Source organism: Seriola dumerili, unplaced genomic scaffold, assembly GCF_002260705.1.
Source record: "Seriola dumerili isolate Sdu_G_001 unplaced genomic scaffold, Sdu_1.0 BDQW01000337.1, whole genome shotgun sequence".
Classification (NCBI taxonomy): domain Eukaryota; kingdom Metazoa; phylum Chordata; class Actinopteri; order Carangiformes; family Carangidae; genus Seriola; species Seriola dumerili.
Genome location: NW_019174592.1, coordinates 1,830,879 through 1,856,864, shown reverse-complemented (window position 1 = coordinate 1,856,864; position 25,986 = coordinate 1,830,879). Strand labels below are relative to the sequence as shown.

The 25,986-nt window shown below is 42.4% G+C and overlaps 3 protein-coding genes across 3 annotated transcripts; 1 reads left to right on the top strand and 2 right to left on the bottom strand.

Moving 5' to 3' along the window:
* Positions 1 to 186: 186 nt before the first annotated feature.
* LOC111232812 (centrosomal protein of 164 kDa-like) lies at positions 187 to 5,092 on the bottom strand. Its single transcript, XM_022760465.1, has 12 exons — positions 5,039 to 5,092; positions 4,621 to 4,704; positions 4,467 to 4,535; positions 4,082 to 4,320; positions 3,622 to 3,801; positions 3,245 to 3,425; positions 3,023 to 3,130; positions 2,603 to 2,705; positions 1,986 to 2,378; positions 1,805 to 1,877; positions 1,533 to 1,652; positions 187 to 1,077 (listed from the first exon to the last, which is right to left on the bottom strand). Exons 1-12 carry the CDS (start codon positions 5,075 to 5,077, stop codon positions 981 to 983), a joined length of 1,686 nt encoding a protein of 561 aa, XP_022616186.1. The 5' UTR covers positions 5,078 to 5,092; the 3' UTR covers positions 187 to 980.
* A 2,065-nt stretch (positions 5,093 to 7,157) lies between these two features.
* Positions 7,158 to 15,397, bottom strand: cep164 (centrosomal protein 164). Its single transcript, XM_022760459.1, has 11 exons — positions 15,368 to 15,397; positions 14,812 to 14,895; positions 14,420 to 14,531; positions 13,453 to 13,684; positions 12,753 to 12,917; positions 12,533 to 12,649; positions 12,356 to 12,436; positions 11,951 to 12,055; positions 8,628 to 8,681; positions 8,390 to 8,512; positions 7,158 to 7,184 (listed from the first exon to the last, which is right to left on the bottom strand). The coding sequence occupies exons 2-11, from the start codon at positions 14,888 to 14,890 to the stop codon at positions 7,158 to 7,160; spliced, it is 1,095 nt and encodes a 364-aa protein (XP_022616180.1). The 5' UTR covers positions 14,891 to 14,895; positions 15,368 to 15,397.
* A 7,047-nt stretch (positions 15,398 to 22,444) lies between these two features.
* apoa4 (apolipoprotein A4) lies at positions 22,445 to 24,843 on the top strand. The gene is made up of 4 exons (XM_022760452.1): positions 22,445 to 22,498; positions 23,237 to 23,288; positions 23,520 to 23,664; positions 23,821 to 24,843. The coding sequence occupies exons 2-4, from the start codon at positions 23,246 to 23,248 to the stop codon at positions 24,422 to 24,424; spliced, it is 792 nt and encodes a 263-aa protein (XP_022616173.1). The 5' UTR covers positions 22,445 to 22,498; positions 23,237 to 23,245; the 3' UTR covers positions 24,425 to 24,843.
* Positions 24,844 to 25,986: the final 1,143 nt, after the last annotated feature.

Sequence of the window (25,986 nt, the reverse complement as noted above, 5' to 3'; positions counted from 1 at the left end):
TTTTCTGCTTTTTCTGACGATGACACCAAGCTGTAAACCAGATATTAACAAATTATAATCAGGATACATGAACTTACACCAACAACCGACTACGCACAAAAAAAACCAGGATCAGTACCTAAGAAATTCATGAATACATATATATAAAATTAGATTTATTAAAATATTTCATAGAAAAATACAGTATTTACACAAATTTATAAGCACAGAGGACATTTTTCTGACTGCATATGTTAAATTTTACACTAGCCACGGCTAACGACAACTGCTGTACTACATCTCTGTTTGAGAGAATATGGAAAAGTATACAAAATAAAAGTGGACTGTCTTAACCTTTACAAAAATAGTGATTGAATCTGTTTCTGAAAGGCTAAAATGACAAGAATCGAAGAAGTTCACACACAAGTCCTTTACAAAACCAGTGGCATAAATACAAATATAACATCATGTAATGGAAGTTGACCTCTGTGCATCTTCAAAGCATGTTTTTAAGTGTTAAGTCTGGAGTTCACGAGAAGACAAATTAGATGACGTATGGAAAGGTTTCAGTAATAAAGGAGTGTTCCAAGTAGACATGAAGATGCTTCTCTGTGATTCTCCTACAAACGGCCACCTGACATCAATGTGAACTAAATCATTAAAAAAGTGTTTGACCCAAGTCTGGCATGGAGCTTATATCTGTAAACATGACACGGAAGTGCTTTAAAAGGTATCTGATGTGGAGGATAAAAGTCCTCAGCCCTCTGTGACATGTGGCCCCCTGAACTGCCATATCCTCTGCAGTCAGCTCTTCCTCCAATCACAGTGGAGGAGGCCGGGTTTTCCCTGAAAACCTAAGGAATGAATCACAGAGGGCACAGGGCACTCACGTGAGGCCCTGCGTGTAAACGTCACAGCACTGACTTGTCACAGTCGTTAAAGTCAGTCAAAGTCCTCGGTGACAGTCACTGTACAGCCAGACTGAACTGTGCGTCATGTCCTCAGTAATGATAGACTCTGATCTGGTTGTTATCGTCCAGTCCCAGCTGGACAAGGCCGCTCTTAGTGGATGGAGCCCGATAGCGAGTGAACAGAGGTCTGGAAAAGTTAAGGACAATGACAGTCATAACACTGTCTGACATGTGATGGTGTGTTTTAGAAATAATATGAAGACGTAAAAGGTTATTAGACAAGTCAAAATCATAATTGAAAATCAATAAATAACAGAGCCGGACTTCTATTAAGCTAGCCACACAATTGTTCCATTGATTTTACACACACACACACACACACACACACACACACACACACACACACACACACACACACACACACACACACACACACACAGGAACACACACACACACACACACACAGGAAATTAAAGCAGTTTTGAAAAAATAAAATTAGTTTGTGAAAGATAAATAAAATAATAAAATTAATTTAGTTTTAATCTATTTTATTTTAATCTATCTATATGAGGTTGAATTCTGTGTGCTGTTCATGTGGTACCACACATTTATTGTGTGTAAGTGTGTGTGACAAAAGGATACATGCTGGTGTCTTTCTTGCGCATCTCCAGCCACCTCTTGTTGCCGTCGATCAGCCCCTGCAGTCTCTGGCCGTCCGCCTCCACTGACTTCTGCATGGACTGCAGGCCTCGACTGTGTTCACTGCAACACACACAGACACAGACACAGACACAGACACAGACAGACACACACACACACACACACACACACACAGAGTTTTTGGACTGTTTTAAGTTTATTTGAGAAAGTGAGGGTGTGTATGTACAATGTAATTATGCTGTATTACAGCTTACCTAACAGGAGTGTATGATGGGTAGGCTGAGGAGGTCCTCAAGGTGCTGGAGGTGATTGGGTCCAAACCTGCTCCTGGAGAATAGAGCAACAGTTCAGGACCAACACTGGTGATAAAACCCCTTTTAACATTTATTGGTGCTTCACTCATTTATAAGCAGAATGACCCAGAAGTCAGCATACCAGGGAAGATCTGGCTCCATCGGCTGTTGATGAGGTCCTCAGAGGCCCTCAGCCCACTGCTGATGGGGGTGCTGTAGAGAGGGGTGGCTGCCGAGTTACCCTGAGGCACCCAGTTCCAAGATGGCTCTGAGAGCCTCACTGGGGGAGGTGGGGCTAAGGAGCTGGGGCCCAGGCTGTGCATCTGGGGCATGACTGGGAAAGAGGTGGAGGCAGAGGTGGGAGCTGGAGTGGAGTGAGGCTGAGACAGAGACATAGGGAAGGCTGTGTAAGGCGCAGTACTCTGCCTCTGAGCTAGTGAACCCAGTGCACTCAGGACGGTGTTGAGCTGGCCCGAGATCTGCTGCAGGGACTCTGCTAACTCCTGGACTTTGGCTGGGACTGTGGGATGAGCTCCTGATAAAAGAGCAAGGTGGAGAAGAGAAGAGGTGTAGAGATGAGATAACAGACAACAGGTATAGTTTACCTACAGTATTTGTCTAGGTATTATCTGTATATAGTATATACAAATAGTATAGATAAATTAAAAGAAATGTATGGTTAGTTCATTATATTTTATTTTTACTTTAAAGAGCAGCTGATTCTACTGTGCTCTACACTCAATGACCAGTATGTGTTACCTGTCCCATCTGGTGGATCCACAGTGCTGCTGAGGTCTGACTCAGTCACATCAAAGGTCACCTTCCTTTCTCCCCCCAGCCGAGACAGATTGTCAAACAGAGGCTGAACGAACAAAATAACAAGACAGAACGCAGTTAAAATCAGATGTTGCTGTATGTATAACTAAATCTTGGTCATACCGTCAGTAAACTAAGTTAAACTTTATTACATTTTGTAAATGATGACAAATTACAAGAAGCAAAAAATATTCCTGTTGCCACAGAGACAGCAAAGAAAACTACTAAACCTGAGCATGTTTATAACTTTTCTTGTTTACTGTTTTGGGATGAGTGTTGATGAAAATGCTCAACTGAAGTGAAGTATCACTTTAAGTAAGTTTTCTGAAACACTGCACATCCAGTCTGATGTTTTCTCCTGACCTCCTCAGCTATCGAGCTCTCCAGCTGCTGAAGCTGCTCCTCTTTCCTCCGCAGGAGAGAGTTCCCCCTCTGAACTGTCTGCTGCAGCTCCGCCACATTTCTGGCCTCCTGACAGTGAGTGAAAAAACAACCACCACTTGACGCTTACTCTAAATCAACCCCATCTCGCCAGCCGTAACACCAGTTATTATTCTTCAGGAGGTGGGTGACACTCCGCCCTACCTGCATGAGGTTTCTTATCATCTCCTCAGTCACCCCTCCTTCATGGTTGGGATCCTGAGAGGAGGTGGACTGGGCCGCCCGCAGAGCTGCCTGTCTCTCCATCAGCCGGCTGCTCTCCCTTTCCAGGAAGAGTTTGGTTTTTTGGATGGAAGCGCCGTGTGAGGAGATGTAGTGTCGGAACCTGGACACATGGAGGTGTGGGCATGTGGACTGAAGGTAGATATACACTGTGCCCTGTGCTCATAGATTCCCATTTAAAACACTGACCACTTATTAGATACTTAGACAGATAGGCCTTAGCCTTCCCTACTATCAGTAATTTCTTATCAATTTTCAGTAAACCATTAGAGAAACATTAAAACTAAGTCTGTCCTTACTCGTCCATGCTGCTCTGGCTGTCAGGCACAGGGGAGACTGGTGAGTCCAGGTCTTCTACATGTAGTGATGAATCTCTCTTGTCACTGGAGGGCGCCGTCACCTCTGTTTTCTCCTCCTTCTTGTCATGTTTAGGTTCTTGTCTGGGGGAGACACTTGCTCTTTCACCTTGTTCCAACTCACTGAACGAGCAAAATGGACAAAAGTACGCAGTTTCCTCAGTTACACAAGTGTGCTGTGAACAAAACTCTTAAGTATGAGGATGACTTTTTCCACAATACTCTGTCACATACCAATAATTACTACCAGTTAACCTACAAAATATGAAAGACTGAGAAGCAGAAGTATAAATCAAATCAAGATGGTCAACAGCTTTTTTTGTTGCGACTGTTGTGTCCGTCTTGTTTTGGAGAGAACTTCTCCTTTTAGGGTGTGTCAGTGTCCCGTGTAGGTAAACTGTACCTGACTCTGCGGCTGAGACGGTCGCATCTCTCCTGCAGCAGCGTCACCTTGCTCTCCAGCCTCTCTTTGTCCTCCTTCGCTCTCCTGCACTCCTCTCTGGCTTTGTCTCTCTCCTCTCTCAGCCTCTCCTCCTCTTCCCTGGCTCTCTGGATGAGTTCTCGGGCTTGGTGTTTCTCCTCTCTCATCCTGTCCAGCTCCTCCTGCAGCTGGTCCCTCTCCTGGATCAGCCGGGGTAAGGTCTAAACACACACACACACACACACACACACACACACACACACACACACACACACACACACACAGGAGGGGAAATAGTTGGTTGATACTGCAATTGGAGGCGAGGGTGAATTTGATCTCTTGTCAGAGTAGAAGTGGGACTGCACACCTCTATTTGTCTGTCCACCTCCCCCTCTTCCTCCCCAAGCTTCTTCCTCCTTCTCTTAAGATCTGCTACCTGATAAGACACAGAAATAATTAGTCCATGTGGTTCAGGTTAGTGTAATGGTGATCAATAGTACATACGGGTTGGGAAGCAGGACCTTGGTCTGCAGCATGGCCTCCTGGCTCTTCAGCTCTTTGGCCCTCAGCTCTATCTGATCTGCCAGATCCTGCAGTTCTGACTCCTTTATGAAGAAACAAGCCAGATTTACTCTTGTGTTTTTGTGTGTCTGTGCTACTAAATTTTCACAGATGGACATGAAGAGTTAAGAAGAAAAGGCTTCCATTGGCTAGACTGAAAGCGTGTTCTATTATCTGGTACAAGTGTAAACCATCCACTTAAATATATCTAGATCTACAAACCACTCTACAAATTTTCCACTTGGTATCAAACTGTGATATCAAGTGGAAAGGAGTCCCAAAGGTACAACTAATCAGAATTTCCTCTACGGGGGATCAATAAAGGTACATCTTATCTTATCTTATCGTTGGTAAATCGGTGCATCTGTCCTGTCTCACCTTGCGCGTGTGTGTAAGATGTTTCTTTTGTATCTGCATGTCGAGCTGTAGCCGGAGTTTCTCCAGTTGAACAGCATGGGAGGCCTGGAGACGCTCTCTGTCCTCCTGCAGAGTGGACAGCAAGCGCTCCCTCTGAGTGGTTTCCTGGAACACACACACACACACACACACACACACACACACACACACACACACACACACACACACACACGTCAAAAACTGAACATATCAGTTTTTAGTTTAGTAGTTACTATCATTAGCTCTTCTACGAACAGAGAACCAAGCTGCGTCAATGCTCCGGGTTCTTGTCCTTTTCCAGTTTAACTGTGTTGAAAAAACCATCAGCTAAGCGTAAAATCTAAAAACCTTCTGACCTCATCCAGGTATTTTTCTCTGATATTGTTCATCTCTCTCCGGTGGTCCTCCTTCAGTTGCTCCAGCTTCCTCTCGTGATCGCGCTGCACTTCCTCCCGCACTTCCTGGAGCACATCAGCCAGCTACGCAGTGGAAGACACGCTCAGCTTACAGCACAAAAAGTTATATTCTCTAAAATGTATGAAAATATACTTCAACTCCAAGCCTTAGTATATATTCAGAAAGCAATCCACACGGTGATGATGTAATCCTGCCTGTCCAGAATGTGTGTGTGTGTGTGTGTGCGGGTGTGTGTGTGGGTGTCATCTAACCTCTCGGTGGTACTCTGCCAGGTGCTGTTCAGGTCGTGGACTCGCCATCAGCTCCCTCCTCCTCTCGATGCTTTTGACCTTTATACGTACAAAACAGTGCAAACACAGAGGCAGACACACATTTACACGGATCATTAAACTTTGTGCCTCAAGTCCAGTACCACAGCGTACCATCAAAATACCACAAACAAAAAAATGTTTGCTTCAGGTGTCGTTTCCAGTTATGTCTGGTGTTTATATAAATATTACACCTTCAAACAATCTAAAAGTTTATATTCAGTTAATGCCTTTCATGATGCTGACTAATCACACTCACCTACAGATGTGGCTAAAAGTGTTGGTACTCTTCCACTTAGAAAAGAAAAAAAACAATTCTCTCAATGAAAAAAAAATCCAAAACAAAACACGATGCTTTTGCTTTTCGATGAAACATATTCCTTTATATAATACGACAAATAAAAATAGAAATAGCATGGACAAAATTAAAAATATAACCTAATGTTTTGTAGCACAAACTTTTTGTGAGCTTTTCATTTCAACTCTTTTCAGGAGGAACTTCTATGTCAAATCACTGACTCACAATCCCTGGAAACAGGGATCCAGGTTAATACGCCAACCTGCTAGATCTAGCCTACATCAGGAAGCTCAATGAATCATGTGTTTTTCACTCAGTGACAGTATTTGAATTTTGAAATTTATTAAACTTCAGTTGTATTGATTTCCTCTAAAGAGGCAACTGGACTAATAGATGTTTATCAAGCTATTTGCTGTTGCTAGTGTTTGTGTTTAGCCTTTGCTTCAGTTTGATTGGAATGAAACATCCCTCATTAGTCAAGCAGAAAAGCCTTCTCATGTCAGATGTAAAAACAACATTTAAACACTGAAATTTTAACAACAAAAAGAGAATAAAATAAAAAAATGAGGAGCTGGGCCCCAGACAGACCAGCATCATCCTCACTCACCTCGTGTTTCATAGAGTTCAGCTTCTCTTCCCTCTCTCTCTGGAGTCTCCTCCTCTCTGCCTGCAGCTCCTCTTCCAGCTCTGCCTGCAGACGTTCAGTCTCCGTCCTCCTCTGGGCCTCCAGCCTGTCGCACTCCGCTGCTCGTTCTTCCTCTAGAGTGATATGTAACTCTTTCAGCATGGCATCACTCTCCTCCCTGAGCACAGGACACACACATACATACAATGGTAATTTGGGGATTACACTACAGGTGATTAACTGCAACTCATTTATGATCAGCATATTTAAAGGATTTTCTATAAAGCAGGAGTTTAGCCCCACTGCTCTAGTGCACCTTTGTTTTATGTGTTAATGTACATGTCTGACCTCAGCTTGTGCTGCTGCTTCTCCCTCTCGCTCTGGACAGACTCTCTGAGTTCCTCCAGTGTCCTGTCAGACTCCTCTGTGAGCCTGGCCTCCTCCTCTCTCCTCTTAGACAGGAGACGCTGCTGCAGAGCCCTGGGGAGACACATTACATGCACACATTTTAGTAAAATGTAGGTGTGTTTAGGTGAAACCTAATTAAAGGAATCACTTTAATGTGTATATTTATGACTTGATAGGTGAGTGTGATGTAATAAAGCAGCAAAGGTTTGTTGAGGACTGGAGTATTATACTCTCAATGCTTACCTCAGTCTTTCCTCGCTCTCCTCCTTCAGTTTCTTCTCCTCCTCCTCCTCTTCTTGCCTCAGCTCCTCCTGGAGGAGACTTATTCTCTTCTCTTTCTCCCTCATCAATCGCTTCCTCTTCTCCTCCACCTCCCGATCGGCCTGTCTCCTCTCCCTATCCTTCTCCTCCACCTCCCGTTCGGCCTGTCTCCTCTCCCTCTCCTTCTCCTCCACCTCACGTTCGGCCTGTCTCCTCTCCCTCTCCTTCTCCTCCGCCTCCCGATCGGCCTGTCGCCTCTCCCTATCCTTCTCCTCCACCTCCCGTTCGGCCTGTCTCCTCTCCCTCTCCTTCTCCTCCTCCTTCCTTTCTCTCAGACTCCTCTCCTCTCTCTCTGTCCTCTTCCTCTCCTCCTCTTCCTCCCTCTCTTTCTTCTCTCTGTCTTTTCGGACCCTCCAGCTTGGCTCTTCGTCCAGTGAGTTGTCTTGGTTTTTTAAGGAGGGTTCAGCATCTTCGAGTCTGGTTTTGGAAGTGCGGACCAGCCGACCTCTGGCGGTTTCAGGCCTCTGGAGCCCCAAAGAAATACCAAAACCTTCAGCTTTTGGTTGAAGCTCAACACCTCGCTCTGAGTGGGAGGGGCTCGAGAGGGTGGGTGAAGGGCTGGACTGGTGCAGGACGAGTCGGTCAACTTTATGGTCTAGACAGTTGCCTTTGTCTTCAGCCAGCATATGCCTGAGGAGAGAGGGGGGGGGGGGGGGGGTATTATAGCACAGTGGTCCTCAAAGTGGGGTCAGGGGACCCCCAGGGGTCTTATCAGATGGGGGTCTATGGTCTAATTTGTCAGTTTAGGGGTCCTTGATGTGAAAAGGTTTGAAAACCACTGTTATAGTTGTTCCAAGGTAAATAAATTATCCTAATATCGGACACAATTTTATTCTGAAGACACAGGGACACACTTCTTCAAAAGATAATTCTCATAAGTATAATGCAGCCTAGTCTAAGCACAGTAGTAATAATATTAAAACAAGAAACCTCTTGGTAGGCTCCGCAGCCTTTGCCTTTGTCTTTGCCTCCTCTTCATTCTCCTCTTCCTCTTCTTCTTTTGTTTCCTGTCTGTCATCTTTCTCCAGTGGACTGACAGTGCCAGACAGCTCGTTGATGTCCAGAACCTTCTCCGACAGCTTTAGGATACAGAACCAGAACCATTAAGAGACCGGTCGACAATAACAGTTAAATGAATGAATGAATGAGTGAATGGTGGTGATGGATGGGTGTCACACTGCATGATATGACTACCTTGACATCTATGGAGGATGAAGCCTCCTCAATGTTTTTACTGGTGTCAGACTCCTGCAGTAACACACACAAACACACACATGCACACGCACACGCACACACACTCAATGACAAGGTAACAGATCTGAATGAACACAAAGCAAAAAAATTGCACAAGCAACACAGAACATCAAAGCACACTGTCTTTTCAAAGAGACACAGAAACACACGCAGCATGAGGTAAAAGCAGAGTGTACATGCAAACACAACAAAGGCCGGTGAGCTGGCAGGCAGACTGCACAATCAGACAGTCAAGCAAGCAGACTCTAAAAATGCAGGAGGCGATGGCAGGAGATGATATCCTGTTTCTGGTCAAATTGCTCCAAATCAACCGCCAGTGTAAAAGAACTGCTAATGGGAAGAGGGATCAGATTGAGAACTGTCCAATCCAGTCCTCAGGGGCTCGAATAGATTTAGACCCTTTTACCAATTTATATTCCAGGGTGTGGGCGATGAGATCCAGACAGGGAATCACAGAGGATGACACAGCCCCTAAGGCAGTGGAGTTGGATTTGGGGATCTGCATGTATCCGTGCATGCTTGAAGAGGTCAAGCAGGAGCAGGGTGGGGTTGGGCAGGGATGGGAGGGGGTGAGCACGCACAGAGGCAACACCGAACCCTACCTCTGCAGGAAGGAGGTATTTTTTTGTCACACTCTTCGTCTCGTCAGCGAGAGTTTTTCTCTTTCGGGCAAGTGTTTTAACCTCCTGGTCAAGCTTGGCTGGTTGGACTTGAGCCGTTTCCATCTTGAAAACCTCCATGACTTCCTCCTCACTCTCCGATGCTGTGGGGGATTTTTGGGCAACTGATTCATCCTCCACATCCTTCCCTTCCCTCTCGGTTTCCCCTCCTTCGCTCATCACACATCTCTCCAAGATCTCTTCATCACTCTCCGTCAGATTCCTCTGGCTCAGGGAGCGTCTCTCCTCACTCTCACCATCCTCCCCCTCTTTTTCCTTCTCTAGCTCTCCTTCACTGTTCGCCTCTGCCTCTTCTTCCTTACTTTCATCCACCTCCTTACTTTCATTCTGCGCTTCTTCATCATTCATGCTCCTCTCGACCTCATCTCTGTAATTTTTGTCCTCCTCACTCCCTTCATCTTTATCACCTTTAAAGCAATTCTCCACAACTTCATCGCTATCTTCCTCAAATTCCGCTTCTTCTTCTACTTCTTGCATGTCTCCCTGCATCTCAATTTCCTCCTCCTTTAAACTCTGCACAGCCTCATCACTCTCCACATTCTCCTCTTTGTCTTCTGTCTCATCACCCTGGCTTTCAACACACCTTTCTACCTTCTCATCGCTGTCATCCTCCTCTCCTTCATTACTCTCCTGCTTCTCACTGTGTTTCCTGTTTTCTGTCACTCTACCATCCCCTTCATCTTTCTCTTCATCCTCACCTTCACAGCATTCCTCCTCTATCTCGTCGCTTACTATCTCCTCCTCCTCTTTCTTGCTTTCTACAGCCGCTTTACTTTCTCCCTGCTCTTCTTCCATCTCATCTTTCTCCTCTTTGCATTTTCCATCAGCTTCTTCATCATCATCCTCATTTCCTTCCTCCACTTCCCCTCCTCCCTCATCCTCTCCCTTCTCCCCTTGAACATCTCCATCTTCCAACTCTCCTCCTCCCTCCTCCTCCTCCTCCTCCTCCTCCTCCTCCACTTCATTCAAGTCTTCTGCTACCTCCTGTGCTGAGTGTTCAGCAGAGTGTTCAGGCTCTGGGCTGACAGGACTGGCCCCCTCTTCACTGACATGGTCTTTGCTGCCCGTAAGTGGGGACATGTGGAGGTGGCGGCCCCTCAAAGAGTCCTTCGTGGAGGGGAATAGGAAGACCAATGGAAGGCGTGCAGAGACACAAGGGAGAGAAAGGATGGAGGAGGGAAGGTGAGGAAAGGAGGCAGACAAAAAGATTGTGTCCCCCTACCCGCCCTGAAAGACGGTGTGTGGGGGGGTTATGATCTTGACACAACTGCATGCAAACCAGACAGCACGTGCATTTTATGGGGACAAAATTAGTCATGTTAGACAACCCGCACATAATAAACTAATTAGGACGACAAACGATAAAAAAAAAAAATGTATGTATGCAAAGACAAGTATACAAATTTTCTTGTTCTGGGAATCTCTCACACACAAACACAGGCACACACACAGTGGCAGCTTTGTTTGATAAATGTGATTTCCTTGCTTCAGTGTTTTCCCTCCAAAAATGCCATAATGTACGTAGAGAAGAAAAAAGTGAATCTACATGCATTAGCTCTGCTAAATAACTGGGACATTGTGTAATTTTAGAGCAAAGGGTAAATGTATTACTGACTTTGGGTAGAGGTAAGAGACTAAATGATCAAGAACTGATGACCATAGTGGGCAGCTGTTCTGGTCTACCCCAGTGGTGATAAAGACACAGAGAGAAATTCTAGTATTTGTCTTTTTGATGGAGATGACAACATGCTCCTGGTATTCAGTTTCAGACAGCAAAGCAGTAACAGTGACAGTAGGAAGACAGCAGGACAAACAGGAAGACACAGTAACAGCCATGCCCATAGGACAGGTCCCAGCAGCACAGCAGCTACATGAGCACATCCCAGGTCATGGTGCAAAGGTGAGAGGTGTCAAAGGTCAAAGAGGTCACACAAGAGAAAGAGAAGGAATAACAGATGGTTTAGAAATCACAGTTATATGAGACAACAAGAAAAGCCCACAATGGCAATGACACACAAAAACAACAAATTAGATTCCCTCCAACTTAAAAACATATGTAAACCTACTACTGTATATATCAGCATCGACAGTACACCAAACATTATTGTTCTTGTCATTAAATAAAGTATAAGTAAAAGTGGTGTGTGTGTGTGTGTGTGTGTGTGTGTGTGTGTGTGTGTGTGTGTGTGTGTGTGTGTGAATTCTACTCAGAGACTGCAGATCTACCAGAGGAAAGGAAGGAAAGGAAAGAAAACCCCTTCTCTTCAGAATATATTCTGGTCCTCTACAAAAATTTCTGGTTTAAAGATAGAAATACAGTATTAACATCCAAAATTATGAATATACCTTGGATGCCAGTGTAGTTCTTCTAAAATCCTGTAAAATCATGTGCTATTCAAGTCAAGTAACCACAGTAACTATAACAAAGCAGCCATTCACAGGATGAAAAACAAGTGTTACATACAGAACACAGACATGGCAGAGAGATTATATTTTGAATGTTTAAATAGAAACCAGTGTGAGCAAGTTACAACAAAACAAAGCAGAGAGCTACAGCACAAAAGGATGTGTGTGTGTTTTTACCTGTTGGGACGGTGGTTCAGGGCTGTGTTCTCCAGACAGGGCCAAGTCCTGCAGCTCCGGCTCTGTCCTCTCCTCCGGTGGAGCTCGACCACTGTCTTCACTGTCCTAGAGCGCACACATACACTGGAGCTGATAAACCATTAAGTAAGAAACATACCTAAAAGCAGTGTACACTTCTGGAATAAATATGTGATCCAACAAACTGAATCAATATCAGTCTTATCAAAGGTAGAAGGTGTTGAATGGCCAACATCGTTATTTTTATACAAGAGAATTACTAGCCTGAAATATTTCAGTACAAGCCTTGCTCAAAATGTTATTTTGCAGCAGCTGTTTCTCTGTATAAGATTCCTTTCACAATAGAGTAAATGGTCAGTGCTAATGGGAGCAAATTGTTCTTTCTACCTCATACTGTAGGCCTCCTCCAAGAGCATCCAGGTCCAGGTGGAGGTTCTTCAATAGCCTGTCTGAACCACGAGGACTCGGCTGAAAAAAAGACAAGGTCCAGTTTGATAAAGGTTTAGAATCTGTAAGCAGCTAAACCAGTTATTTTCATTATCTTGTCTTCAGGTTGCACTGTACCTCAGTTTCTGAGATTTTGTCTTCATCATTGTCATCATCAAAACCAGGCAGAGTAAGGGACACTCTCTCCTCCTGCCTGCTGCCTAAAACACTAGATGCCCCACTGCTTCGAAGACCCTGACAGAGGCAAAATGCGAGTATAGTATATACTGTAAGGGTTAGGGAGGGTATACACTCAAAGGCACATCAAATGGTCCTTCATTTAGCACTAGGATCTTACCCCTAGGGAAGTCTTGAGGGGCTCCAGCCCCCCAGAGCTGCTGAGGGACCCTCGGAGAGCAGGGACAGGCCCAGAGAGTGGGCCTGGGCCAGGGGCATCAAGACCTCTCAGAGGAGCCAGGCTGCCCAGCGGGGACGGTAACGGCCCCAAGGCTGAAGTCAGTGCCTACAGAGAAAGAGACACAGTCAAAAAAGTAAGCATCTAGAACCAAGAATTTTCAAACATCAGCAAGACGTAAATAATTAATTACAGTTAGAATCCCCACGATAGTTGATCAGGGATCTTCAGATCAAGTCAATTAATATTGATAATTTGTTGACAGCAAGTCTTAGTATGTCTTAGTATGTCATGTTTGCTTGTGTATTAGTTTACAGCTGCACAGTGTAAGATTTAGCATTCCCAGGGAAAAATTTACAAAACCAATCAAGTCAAAAAGAGAATGTCAACTGTTATCATTGCTGTGTTTGTCATCATTTTACTTTGAGGCTACCTTTTTTCCATGCATACAAATTGCCAACCAGATGTGTCAAAGGATTTTGATATCTCCTAGCAACAATAATTTATTATATTTGTTAAAGAATGAATTTCACTTTTATGCTTTGTCTTCTATATTCTGATGCTGCAATAGTCATAGGTATAGGTAGTAACATGAAAAACAGAGAATATATTAAAACTGTGGAAAAGTAAAACAACCACTCACTCCAGGAGTCTTGAGTGGCTCCTTTTTCTTTTTCTCTTTCTTTTCCTTCTTTTCTTTCTTCTTCTTCTTGTCCTTGTCTTTCTTCGCCCCTGTGCCTCCTGCGGCGGCCGTGAGCTGGGCGCGCTCACGCTCCTGAGTCACCAGGCGGCGGTAGTGCTCGTCACAGGGGTGATCCCAGGTGGACTGGCCCGTGGAGAAGTTGAAATAGTAGATGTCCCCTGTCACGTCCTGGCTGCGGGGGAGGAGGGGGGAGAGGAGGGGGGTCACTTCAGCACCTCCAAAAAGGCCCAGGAAAGGGAAGGTGAGATGACGGGAGGATGGGTAGGTGAATGGAAAGATGTCACCAGAGGTTGTGTTGTCACCTGAAACTTAACACTGAACCAAATGAACTATTTAATGCTATATAACCATATCTAAGATTTATTAGACCATAACAGATTACAACTGTTTAATTAGTTCTCATAATAATGACTGTATAATGGTTTTTGTTTAATTAGTAATCATTAGTTTTTCTCACAATAAAATCCATTTTATTATTGGTGCAAACACATTAGATTAAAGCTGAAATACACAAAACCTATATTGTGATGTAAGAGACAGTATTTAGACAGTTTCACTGCAGCTGACATCTCCCTGGAGATTTTGTTGATGGAAGGTTGCTACACGCCTCCAACTTCAAGCGTCAAGAACAGACCTTCACCCTTGATTAGTGGCAAGGACACAAACACTGCTGCACTAAATTTCTGTCAAAAACACTCAAAGCAACATACATGAAATTCTGACATCTTCTGTCTTACGGGCCTCCTTCAGCATCACCCTGACCGTTTACAACAACACCAAGCCCTCTAAACCCATGTGGACACAACACAATTCTACCCCAGATCATAGTGATCACAGTTCAGGTTTGTTTTCTGTGGATGGGTGTGCTGCCCTGAGTTCATTACCCAGCCTCTCTGCCTTTACTTACCAAGGCTTCCACTCAGGAGGCAAAGGGGCAACGATGCCCTCCCTGGCCAGCCACAGGAGCTCCTGCTCACTGTCGGGATCAATGCCAATTTCTCTTGCGTACTCTTTGATCTCTGATGATAAAGAGGGAAATATAATGATATGAGATGATCTCAATGCCATAGAGGTACATTACAGTGTAATGTAGCATACAGTGCTGTAGATTTGTGAATTGAACAGCTCACCTAGGCAGAGTGAGGAACCCAAAAATACCCCATGATACAACAGTCTTATATGAATACATAAGCAGTGTAAATTAAGCACAATAATGCTGCAAGCTTCCCATATTGCTCCTCTATAATCCTGCTCCTCCCTGCTACCGTACCCAGGTCTATTACCCTGACCCCTGTGTACCTTGTTCAGAGGGTATATAGTTCTCATCGTAGTCCTCTTCAAGGATCAGCTGGTCTCCAATGAGAGCAGCTGCAGTCATGGTTACTGCAGAGACACAGGGGGAAATGCACAAGGGGATGACTGGCAAAAGAAAGGGAGATATGCGGTAAATATTATAACGATGGCAGACAACTACACAACGTCGCCTCAGCTCCTCACTGTAGTTTGCAGAATACGCCCTGCTTTCTGAGGGAAAACTGAGGATTTCTGTTTGCCATTATGCTCAGCTAATGAGATTAACAAATTAACTTCTCGCGTCTGGCTAGACAAAGCAGCGAGGGCTTATTATAAAGCACATTATTAAACGTGAGAAACTGTGCAGCAGTAAAGTCAAATTAACATCTCGATAGACGAAAAATATCGACATTAAATGATTTTAACGCGTGGGCAGCAAGGAAAGGGATGAGCTAATGAAGCTAGCATCTCAGCTAACTTCAACATTAGCTGGGCGCCATCTAGCTACTTAACGTTAGCTCAACCTAGTAGGAGAATAGTTTAATTGTGATAAGGGAGTTACCTTCCAAACTTTTAATCGTTTTCTCATGAGCCTTTGTGGCGTTATCGATGGGTTGTCAGTTGTTTGACACAGACACCGTGTACGCAGAGTGGAGAAAGATGCGAAAGTTACACCACTAACAACATCTCCAAGGACGCTTCCCCCGTTTCCTGTTGACGATGGAACTGTGGCTCTGACTGGCTGAGCCGTATGCGGCGTTCATGAATCCTCGTAATCTCCTTATTCGTCAACATATTGTTAAATATGTTGCGTTAAATAAAATTAATTTAACAATATCAGTGCATTCAAAATGGAAAGGCACATCTTACTCACATTTGGCACATCTTACTCACATCTCATGTGAAGCGATAACAACTACCCGTGATGAAATGGAGTAATATGAGATGTCCGTTTATTTGTCTTCCACTTGATTGGGTCCTGGGTGATCGTACGCGCATAATATTTTGTACTCTACATGAAAGCACCACTCACAGTACGTTCTCCATCTATACTTAAACTACAATACAATGCCTAAAATACCACTTTCCAAGTGTAGGTGTATTTTGTAGGAAATTAGTTTTCAATGAAGGCTCTAGAATACCCTTCACAGATCCAGGTTTACATTTAGCAAATAATTCTATGTGTGAAGACAGATATGTTTATGTGTCATAGTTATTTCTGCCATCTCCTCATAAAAGGAGCACAGGGAAGGTCTTAGTCTCCTTTCCACCACGTCTTTCTTTAGCTCAGAGTTCTGTAGGCAGCAGCTGGTCCTGTTGTAATGTCTTATTCAGTGGGCACATTGCATTAAAGAGGAAGCATTTACTCTGTGTAGAAACCACAGCCATTTTCTTATCACCATCACATCATAGTAACCAGAGCTTTGATTTTCCGCAGCTGCTATACTGACCTCCAGAGATGTTGCTAATCTAACTGGAGAGGAGAGAGTTCTCTTAATTCAAAGACAGTAAGCATTTTATGACACCCTAAAATCCACTAAATCAAGCATCAAAGGTAAAATTACATGCATGTTTTATTGTAAGGGAAGTTGAATGTAAGGATCCCTGTGGTGTGTCAAACAGCACCTTCTGTCCCCCAAGCCTCTCACTCACAGCTCACAGTGAGGGGTTGCATTAACACTGTGATGCTAAATGATGCATTTGTTCTGTCCCAGAGCCAAAGTGTGATATCAGATTGTTGATGCCTCTCTTGTGCAACCCATTGTTGACTGTTGTCTACAGCAAAGTAAATAAGAACAAGTTTCCTGTCTACAAGCTTAATCAATAATTTCAATTTTTATCCAGTTTATTATTCACACAGTGTAGGATTATAGCTTCAAAGAAATTGCACTAAATTAGTTTGGCTTCTCAACCACAAGAGGGCAGATAAGGGGAGGACGGATGCAACATAAGTAGTTCACTTAACAAGTAGTCTCTGGTCCATAGTAGCTGCTGAGGTGATGCACTGAATTGAGGAAATAATTACATCTCTGGTTTAATGTAGTGCCAATAATGCACCAAGTTTCCAATACAAGAACAACAACAATAATAATAATGAAGTAGTGCTTCACATTGAAAAGACATAAAATGAACAATAATGTAAAATAGATGGAGCTATAATAAAATCATTATATGCAAATCAAAAAAATTGTTACATTTATTAGCTAAATCAAATCAGATAGCGCATGTATTATCTAATATTTATGTAGGACTAAATAATAGGTACTGAAAAACTACCAGAATTTTTGGACATGTATGTGTTCAGGTAAGAATGACACTTCTTCCCATCCTGTGTTTGTTTTATAGTGTGGGTGGTTTGGTTCTAGTATCAGGGTGAATGACCTCTACATCTTAGGCAATGGTAGCTTTAGAATTACAAACAGGCCTTGAAACTCAGATTATCAACTCAACACCTACGCACAAAACTAAATAATGGACAGGCCCAATGTTAGTTTTTTAACTCAACTCAGCCTTTTTGTTTATTTATGATGAAGGTGGTCTGTACATATCTGGTGTCTTATATTTGAAGCACAGTATCATGACCGATTCATTTCCATTTTAAAATGAGAAAATAGATGCAACCAATCAAATGTGTGCAGATTCTTTCACCAGAGACTGAGTGAGTGAGTTCAATACCTTAGTCATTATTTAAAACCAGTAGTGGAAAAAGCATCAAAATATTTCACGAAAAAGTCACAATAATAAATACTGAGAAGTAAAACTAATGCAATCATGTTTCTTTTAACAGTGAGATGCACTTGAGCATCAAAAAACAAGATGGCACAGTTTTAAAAATATTATGCTTGTATCCCAGTCTATACAGCAATCAGATACATGTAGAGAAGTGAAATGCATATTTTACTCTGAACTAAAAGTATACAGTATAATCTGTCACAATGGAAACAAGTAAAGTTTCAATACCATAAAATGGCCTTTAAAATAAAATTGCCTTTTCTGACAGTGTCCTTCTTGAGGGGACATGTGAAGTATGTATTGTGACCTGTAGTAAAGTATCACAGTATAGTGTGTGTTCACACTTTTTAATAAAGTCGTTTTTGATAATTTAAACAATTTCTTGTAGCATTTAATGTTGCAACAGCTGTCAGATGTTAAGCACTTCACCAGGGAACACGTTCTTCTTATGTTGGCAGGTCCGAACATTTAACTGTGCACTTCAGTAAACTGCATTATCTTTGGAACAGCCTTAAGAGCAGCAAACAGCTACAGAGCCTCATAAACAGTGAAGATAATCTTCCCTATCACTGGTCACAATAACACCTCAGTGCTTGTTGGCATGTAAGTTGCCCTGTTGTTGTGTCCTCATTATTCCCTGATTACGTGAGCGTTTGTCAGCATATGTGAGATTTCGTAAATTATTTTATGATTAAACAATAATTCTTGGTGACTGCATGTCAGCCTCGTTTTGCTCCTCAAGTGATTTAGGTTATCTGAGTTCAGGGTGGATTTTCTTGCTTTGCTGTCAAGCTGTACAACCCGCAGGGCGACGCAACCTACAGTGACACTCTGCGACCAGGGCTTTGGTCCAAATATCTGTATTAAAGCAGAAGCGACCTCAACAGATGTGACATTGCAAAACCACATCACTGCAGTTAAGTAGACTTGGGTATAGCAATCTGAAGTGGTGTGTGTGTTGGAGAAAACGAGACAGAGCTCAGCACTGTTGCTTACAGCTGAGATAACCTCCCCTGCTGATTTGAGAACAGTGCTCCATCATGGAGGCAGCTGGAACAATGTCATGACCTTTGAACCTCAGTCAGCGCCTGATCAAATGGTGGATTTGCTGATTAAATATTTATCAGCTCGAGGCAATTACCCCACATCTGTCTGGCTGTTTGGTGGTCACTGTAAAACTGGTTGTTGATCGTCAACAAAGTTCCTTTCCCTCAATAAATCCAATCACATGAAAATAAGCTGGTTTTATACAACAGTAGGAAAAACCAGTGAACAGCAAACCCAGTGGTGGTGCTGCCAATAAGATGACATCGTGATTTAGCCCAAAATAGTTATCAACCGGGAATTTGTTCCATTGAAATTGCTTGAAAATGTCTCTTATTTGTATGTTCCCAGTGATAAAGTTTGTCATTCATTTTTTGTTCTTGCCCGTCACAAGAATGCAGGGCTCAGTTTTCTTTAAAGTATTACAAAACATGCAACCTCAGCAATTAATCGTCTTGCCAGCCAGCAGTTCTGAGGTCCTATTGATAACAATTATGACAGCAGCAATCTAGACAGAAAGCTCTGTGTTGATTCTGAATCGACGTGGTGCAACGCAAGCGGTCTCAAAGGTTGCTGTTCCAGATAAGAGTTGCTCTTCTCTCTGAGCAGCTGATATGTGGAACCGTCTTATCTCACGGGCCAGGGCAAAAGCCCTAAAGACTACTGTACAGTGACAGTACAAGATGAAGCCGTTGAGAGAGGGCATGTGCTGTGATTTGTTCTGCCTCTTAATATGCTTGGTGTGTATAGTGGAGGCCTGCAATTTTCATTATTGATCATTTTTTTAATTATTTGTTTAGTCTGAAAGATGTGAAAATAGAAAAAATGTCCAAAATAGCATCTTCAAGTTGCTTGTTTTGTTCAATATTTGTTTTTATCAGTTGGACAATTAGTTGATTAATCAACTAATTCAGCAGTAGTATGATGCTGTTTTAAAGTAATTAAAACTTGTGTGGTACTGTAACATTTAATGCAGGGCCATTCTCCTGCATTGACTTATCAGATGTCAGCTTTCAGTTGGCTGCTATATTTTGCTAATTGGTGTCAGACAAATGGGTAGAGTTAATAACAACGTTGTGAACCTTGCAGGTGTTGATGAAGCTTGGATAGGTGACTGTTCTCTCACCCCTCTGTCTTCACAGAGTCATCAGGCTCAGCTCATAAAAATGCAGAGCGAATGAGTTTGTAGTCAGGGGGTGAGAGAGAAGACAGACACCACAGTGTCAGATAATAAATAACAATGGTAATGGAAGGTAGAGAAAAACAATGCATGGCAAAATGAGATTTGGCTTTAAAATATGGATAGAGGAATTGCTGCAGACGAACATTGAACTATCAAAAAAAATGAAACTGGAATCTTGTTTTGTAAAATAAAAGCCCATCCACAATGTAATGAAGTCCCACAGAACAGCTTTGCAGCTAATAAAATCATAACAGGCACATACATTAATGGAGACCTTATGCAATTACAGGTTTAGTTTCTGATAGTTTAAAGTACAGTAGCACACTTCCAGTATACTGCACTATAGTAGGAAATTGCTGTAATGCTGATGATTATTTCACTTCTGTGTATTTTGTAGACTCTGATAAAATTGTATTTTTCAAGCCATAAACGTTATTGGAGAATTGCTGATATCTAACAATGCTGAATGCTTTCCTTGAACAATTTCCATGTACTTTTTGTTCTGTAGTTAAAATTAGTTAACTGGTCAAGTTACAAACAACGGTGAAAAAAATGATGAGAAACTTTTTTTAGTGCACCATCTATGTTCTCAAAAATGAGAAAACTCCTTTCACACAGTCTCGGCTAAACTGAACATGGTAAGGGTGAAAATGTAATATGTATTGCAGGGCCATTCTCTTGGATTTCTATACATTGTACAGGGATTCCTATTTTTCTAATCGCAGTGTATTGCTGTTGGGGAGAGAGGATATTTAACACATTTTTGTTAATTTATTCACAGCAGTAAACTTGTTTCTGATCTGAAACCTAGATAAAAATCTTTATTATGCATTCTATTGTCTTGAATATTTTATACAGCCTACTCTATGTTAGTGTATATGATTTAAATTCTCACTCTAGTATCTTGTCACATGTTACATAAGGCACTGGACATGTTGCAATCCCACAGAGCAAGTACTGGCAGTACAAGAATTTTAGTGTAATGGCATTCAGAGAAAGGTGTATTGATTATATAGGCCCAGGCTACAGAAGCACAGATCATTCTCTTGGTTGCAGTTTAGTGCCACTGACCACTTATGACAATGATTAACCTTGCACCTAATAACCCTGCACTATTAGACTAGCTTTCACTCTGCAGATACCCGGTGTCTGATACATAGAAGGTAATATTTTCCGTCTATCATGGTTCACCTGTCAGCACAGATGCTTGTGCACAATTATTTCTATAGCACATTAATACACAAGGATTAATAAATCAAGTATGACTGAATGTATATACATTATATCACCTTCACTGTTTTTTGGTAAAATGTTTAGTCACTGAACCAGAGCATGCTTTAAATGTATATTTTATATCATAACATTTTATTTATTTTATTATCACATACTTTCACTTTGTATCTGTTTTTTTTTTTTTTTTTTTTTTTTTAATTTTACTTACAGAAAATCTCAAAATAACAATTATAAACCTTTACATAGGCAATAATTCTATGAGGGTAGTAGTTACTTGTTTGACAGAAGACATTATAGTTTCCATGATATGCACATGCATATGTATAATTGGAGACAATTCTCTATACTATAATGATTCCTATTCCTTATTCCTCAAACTACATGAAGCCATGGAGACAAAGTCCACTGGTGATAGGACAACAAACAACAGCTTGGCACACACCACACTTTGACCCATTAATCATCGCACACACACGAGCCACAAATTTTGTCAACCGTAAAGTGAGATAAGTCTGTCTTGATACTCTGTATCTAGATTATCATATTATGTTGTGTGTTGTTTCTAGTGCGTGAACGTGTTTGCTTATTTGTTACCCACAATTTTTTGAGTGGATATCAAACGCGATCACATTTCAGCGAGCTGATTGCATCAAGTCACTGTTTTTTGTTTGCTCTTGTTTGCTTTTCTTGGCAGCCATTTGGAAGCTCTAGGACTGTAAATAATGTGGCTTTCCTGTCCTTCCTACACACTCCTCTGTAACAAATGTTGTGCAAGAAAACCACCCCAGGGGGTCAATCTAAACTGTTGTTTGAAGTTTATGCTGCAAAATATGTAGAAAATAAAACAGGACCCAGTACAGATCCCTGTGAGCCACCTGCACTTCAGCTATGTGGAAACATTCAAATAATTTTTCCTGTGGCACTTTTCACATATATTTGTCATACCTGATTTCTTGTCTTCCATTTTATTCCCATTCTTTCCACCAATCCCCCTCCCCCAATCCAGCTCTCCTGTCTCACATCGACTTGGTTTTTGTTAATTTCTTCCTTTCATGTCCTCCACACAACAGGCTCAGCCACAGGACAGTTTAGAAAGGCCTCTATCAAGCAGAAAATTTCTAATAGCTAGAATTTAGAGCCTCTTTCTAAGAAATGTTTGTATTTCTGTAAAAGTTCAGCACATGTATGATAATCCGTAGTGAATCTGTTACTGTGTGTGTCGGTGTGTGTCGGTGTGTGTCGGTGTGTGTCGGTGTGTGTCGGTGTGTGTGCTGAGTGATCTCCTCCCAGCAGGTGACCATTGAACTCTCAACCCAGTTCCCCTGCTGAGGGAGATGGCTGGGGGGTGAGGTCCACCTCCACGGAGACACACAGCCCTCACACCTCCACCACCCCCACCCCCACCCCCCCTTCCTCCCCACATGGACTCATCCCTCACCCGGGCACTATAAAAAGTCTGCTCTTGCTGAAGTTGTTCAGTCTCATCACGAACTCCACCAGGTAAGACAACCAACTGCTGTGGCTCTAACTGGGACTTGGGCTGTAGAATAGAGAGGAGTAACTGTTGGAGAACCTACTCACTCTGATCTGCCAGAGTGAGCTTTCTGTACTTTGTATGCTTTGTCGGTGTTGTGAACTAGTACCAAAAATAATCTCTGGAAAGAAGATAAATTGAGTTTGAATGTGACTTTCATTTAATTAACTGTAACTCTGGGACAATGCAGTTTAGCCTGTGGTGATGTTTTACAGTTATCTTCATTTCAAGGAGATGTAAAAATTTCTAAACTTAAGAGCCTCTGGAGTGAGATTGTCTGAAGTCCAAAGAGCTGATTTGCTAATTCTATGACTGCATCTTACTCTAAAACCTGGATCAGGAGTACATAGCCTAGCAGTCCAGGGCTAATCTGCTCGAGCTGTCTATCTAATCTACCCAGATTACAGGTTCTTTTAATAGACAGCCATATGTTTAGTGTGAATTTATTTGGGCCGATTCAGGGATGAGTGTGTAGCTTTAACAGTGTTTTAAGACTAGTCCAATTTTTAAGTCTGCTTATCTGGCCTTCACATTGCTTTAGGTGGGGGATTTATTGTATTAACAGGTTTATACTTTTAAAGTGGATTTTTGTTCATTTCTTTGTGTAGTTTAAACATTTTCAGTGAAACTCCTTTAACTGTGATACTGTGTGTGTAACATGTTCAGTGAATAATCAGAAACTGTTGCCTCTTTTTCCGTTCTAGACCATCATCATGAAATTTGTAGCTCTCGCTCTCGCCCTTCTGCTGGCTGTCGGTGAGTACTCAATGTGCTGTTTCTTACTTAAAGGAAAAACTTTGACCTGCATGCACAGCTTCACTCAGTCAGTATATAATTTATACATATAGTTAAAACACCTTAAACATATTTTATTTTAAATGACATTTGAAATACCGTGTTTTCTGCATAGTGTTGCCTTTTCTCTTCCCCCTTCTCTCTCTTTTTGCTCATCATTCCTCCTAACCATTCCTTTCTTTTCTTCCTCAGGCTCTCAGGCCGCTTCCCTGCAGGCTGATGCACCTTCTCAGCTGGCACACCTCCGGGCTGTCATGGACATCTACCTGACTCAGGTGAAGGACAGTGCCAACAGAGCCCTGGACCAGCTCGATGACACTGAGTACAAAGAGCTCAAGTAAGGCCATGTCACTCTCCTTACTTTCTGTAATTGATATTTACTCAGTCACTGGTTCACTAAACTTTCTGCCTTGGTCACTTTTTATACTTCTCAAGTCATCATTTACTTTTTGATGTTTATTTAACTTTAGCCAAAATTATTTTTCTCTACTAGGACCAGCCTGTCTCAGCGCCTGGATGTCATGTACAACCAGATCAAGGCTATGCAGGGTGCTGTGTCCCCCATCACCGACCAAGTTGTTGCTACCATTTCTGATGCCACCGCTGACCTGCGTACCACTGTGATAAATGACATCGAAAACCTGAAGGCCGAGACTGAGACCAAGCGTATCGAGCTGAGGGATGTCGTCAACAAGCACATCAATGAATACCGTGCCCAGATGGAGCCCATCATCAACGATTACTATGCCAAGCACACAGCTGATATGGATGCACTGAGGATCAAGCTGGATCCCGTTGTGGAGGAACTGCGTCAAAAGGTGGCTACCAACCTGGATGAGACCAAGACCGCCCTGATGCCCATTGTGGAAGCTGTGCGTAACAAGCTCTCTGAGCGTCTGGAGACCCTGAAGGACATGGCCTCTCCCTACGTCGAAGAGTACAAGGACCAGCTGAAGCAGGCCTACAGCCAGGCACAAAACATCAACACCGATGAGCTCACTGCCCTGAAGGAAAAGATTACACCTTTAGCTGAGGACGTCAGGGCTAAGCTCCAAGCTATCTTTGAGGCCATCGCTGCTACCGTCAACAAGAACTAAATACTCTCTACCCTGTTCTTGTAACTAACCTCACCTACCTGTCTGTCCTAGATCCAACCTTTCTCTCCATTCCTTCTTTCCTTACATGCACATACAGATCACCTCCCAACATGAAGCCAATGCCTCACTGATGCATTCCTTTGCAACAAAATGGCGGGACTCTTGCTCTTTCTCTCTCCTATGCAAACACTTTACTTCATGTGCGCAAGCTCAAGCACATGCAAGCAAAGACGTACACAGACACATGCTCAGCACACACATGCTTTACTCTTCACATGCCACAGCCAGCTGCTTACATTTTATGTAGGAATTGTATGTGAATTATCACAAGTGCCTGAAACTCTGTGTAATGATGCTTGTTTGATGAAAACTGTGCTTTGACGAAATACAGCTCAATAAACATCTGACTGTTTATACTACTTTGCTCTCTGACTCTAATTTGAACAATTTCTTATGCAGGTTTGATACTGAAATCTTTTGCTATTCTTCCAAATCAGTCAGTCTGTAATGACATACAGCGTTGTCTATTACAATCTATAAGACACTGCAATTCATTATAATAAAGCTGATTTGATCTAAACTGTCAAAATACATAATGCAGTTTAAGAACAAATATTACCCTTTCAGGAATGTAACAGTGCACCTTCAGCTTTCTTAGAGGGTTTTTGGCCTCAGTGAGCCTCTAAGGTCATATCACACATACAACATTTTGAAAGGTCATCATTGATCAAAAAGTGCATTGAAAAAGAACAATATCTCTCAGTTCGACTTCAGGCAGGCATCCAATATATGAGATATTTCTGCCCGTGGTCATGAAAGCTGTGATTAATGAGGGGTGCAAATTGCCCTATTGACAAACTTCAGTCTTTATTAGGGAAAAACCCTTTTTCTATTTTGGATCCCTCAGGCTGGAACCCTTCAACACTGTCCCATCATAGAGCCACATGAGGATGTAGATGTAAACACACACACATACACACGTCACAACCAACCACACCACTAAACACTCACATCTGTAATCAGACAACTTTGATTTATCAAGCTCATATATCATATCATTTGTGCATTATTTTGGGTGTTATTCATTATTTTCAGGTCTTCCTGTGTTCACAAAACCTTACATGGCACACACACACATTCTGAGACAAAGACACATTCTAGGACCTATGCAACAACAAGCAACCATGGAAATAAGTAAAGACTTTGTCATTGTAATCTTGACAGTCTGCTATGTAGCATTTTATAAATATGCAAGAATGTTGCCATTAAACAAAACCAGAAATATCCACCTTAGTCAGTTTTAGGGAATAACTGACTCTCCAATTAGTTTGGTGTTGAAACTGTTCTCCAAGAAATTAGCCTATGAATAATAAAAGAAGTTTGGCACTGTCTTCATCTGTCCACACCCAGTAACACCAGGCTGATTAGGATGTTATTAATGTGCTACTGATTGGTCAAAACAAGCTCGACATAAGGCTTTAGGCTATATGAAACAATAGGCAGTGCAAGCAGGGGTTTCTGGATGCTCGAAAAAGGTTGTGTGTGTGTGTGTGTGTGTGTGT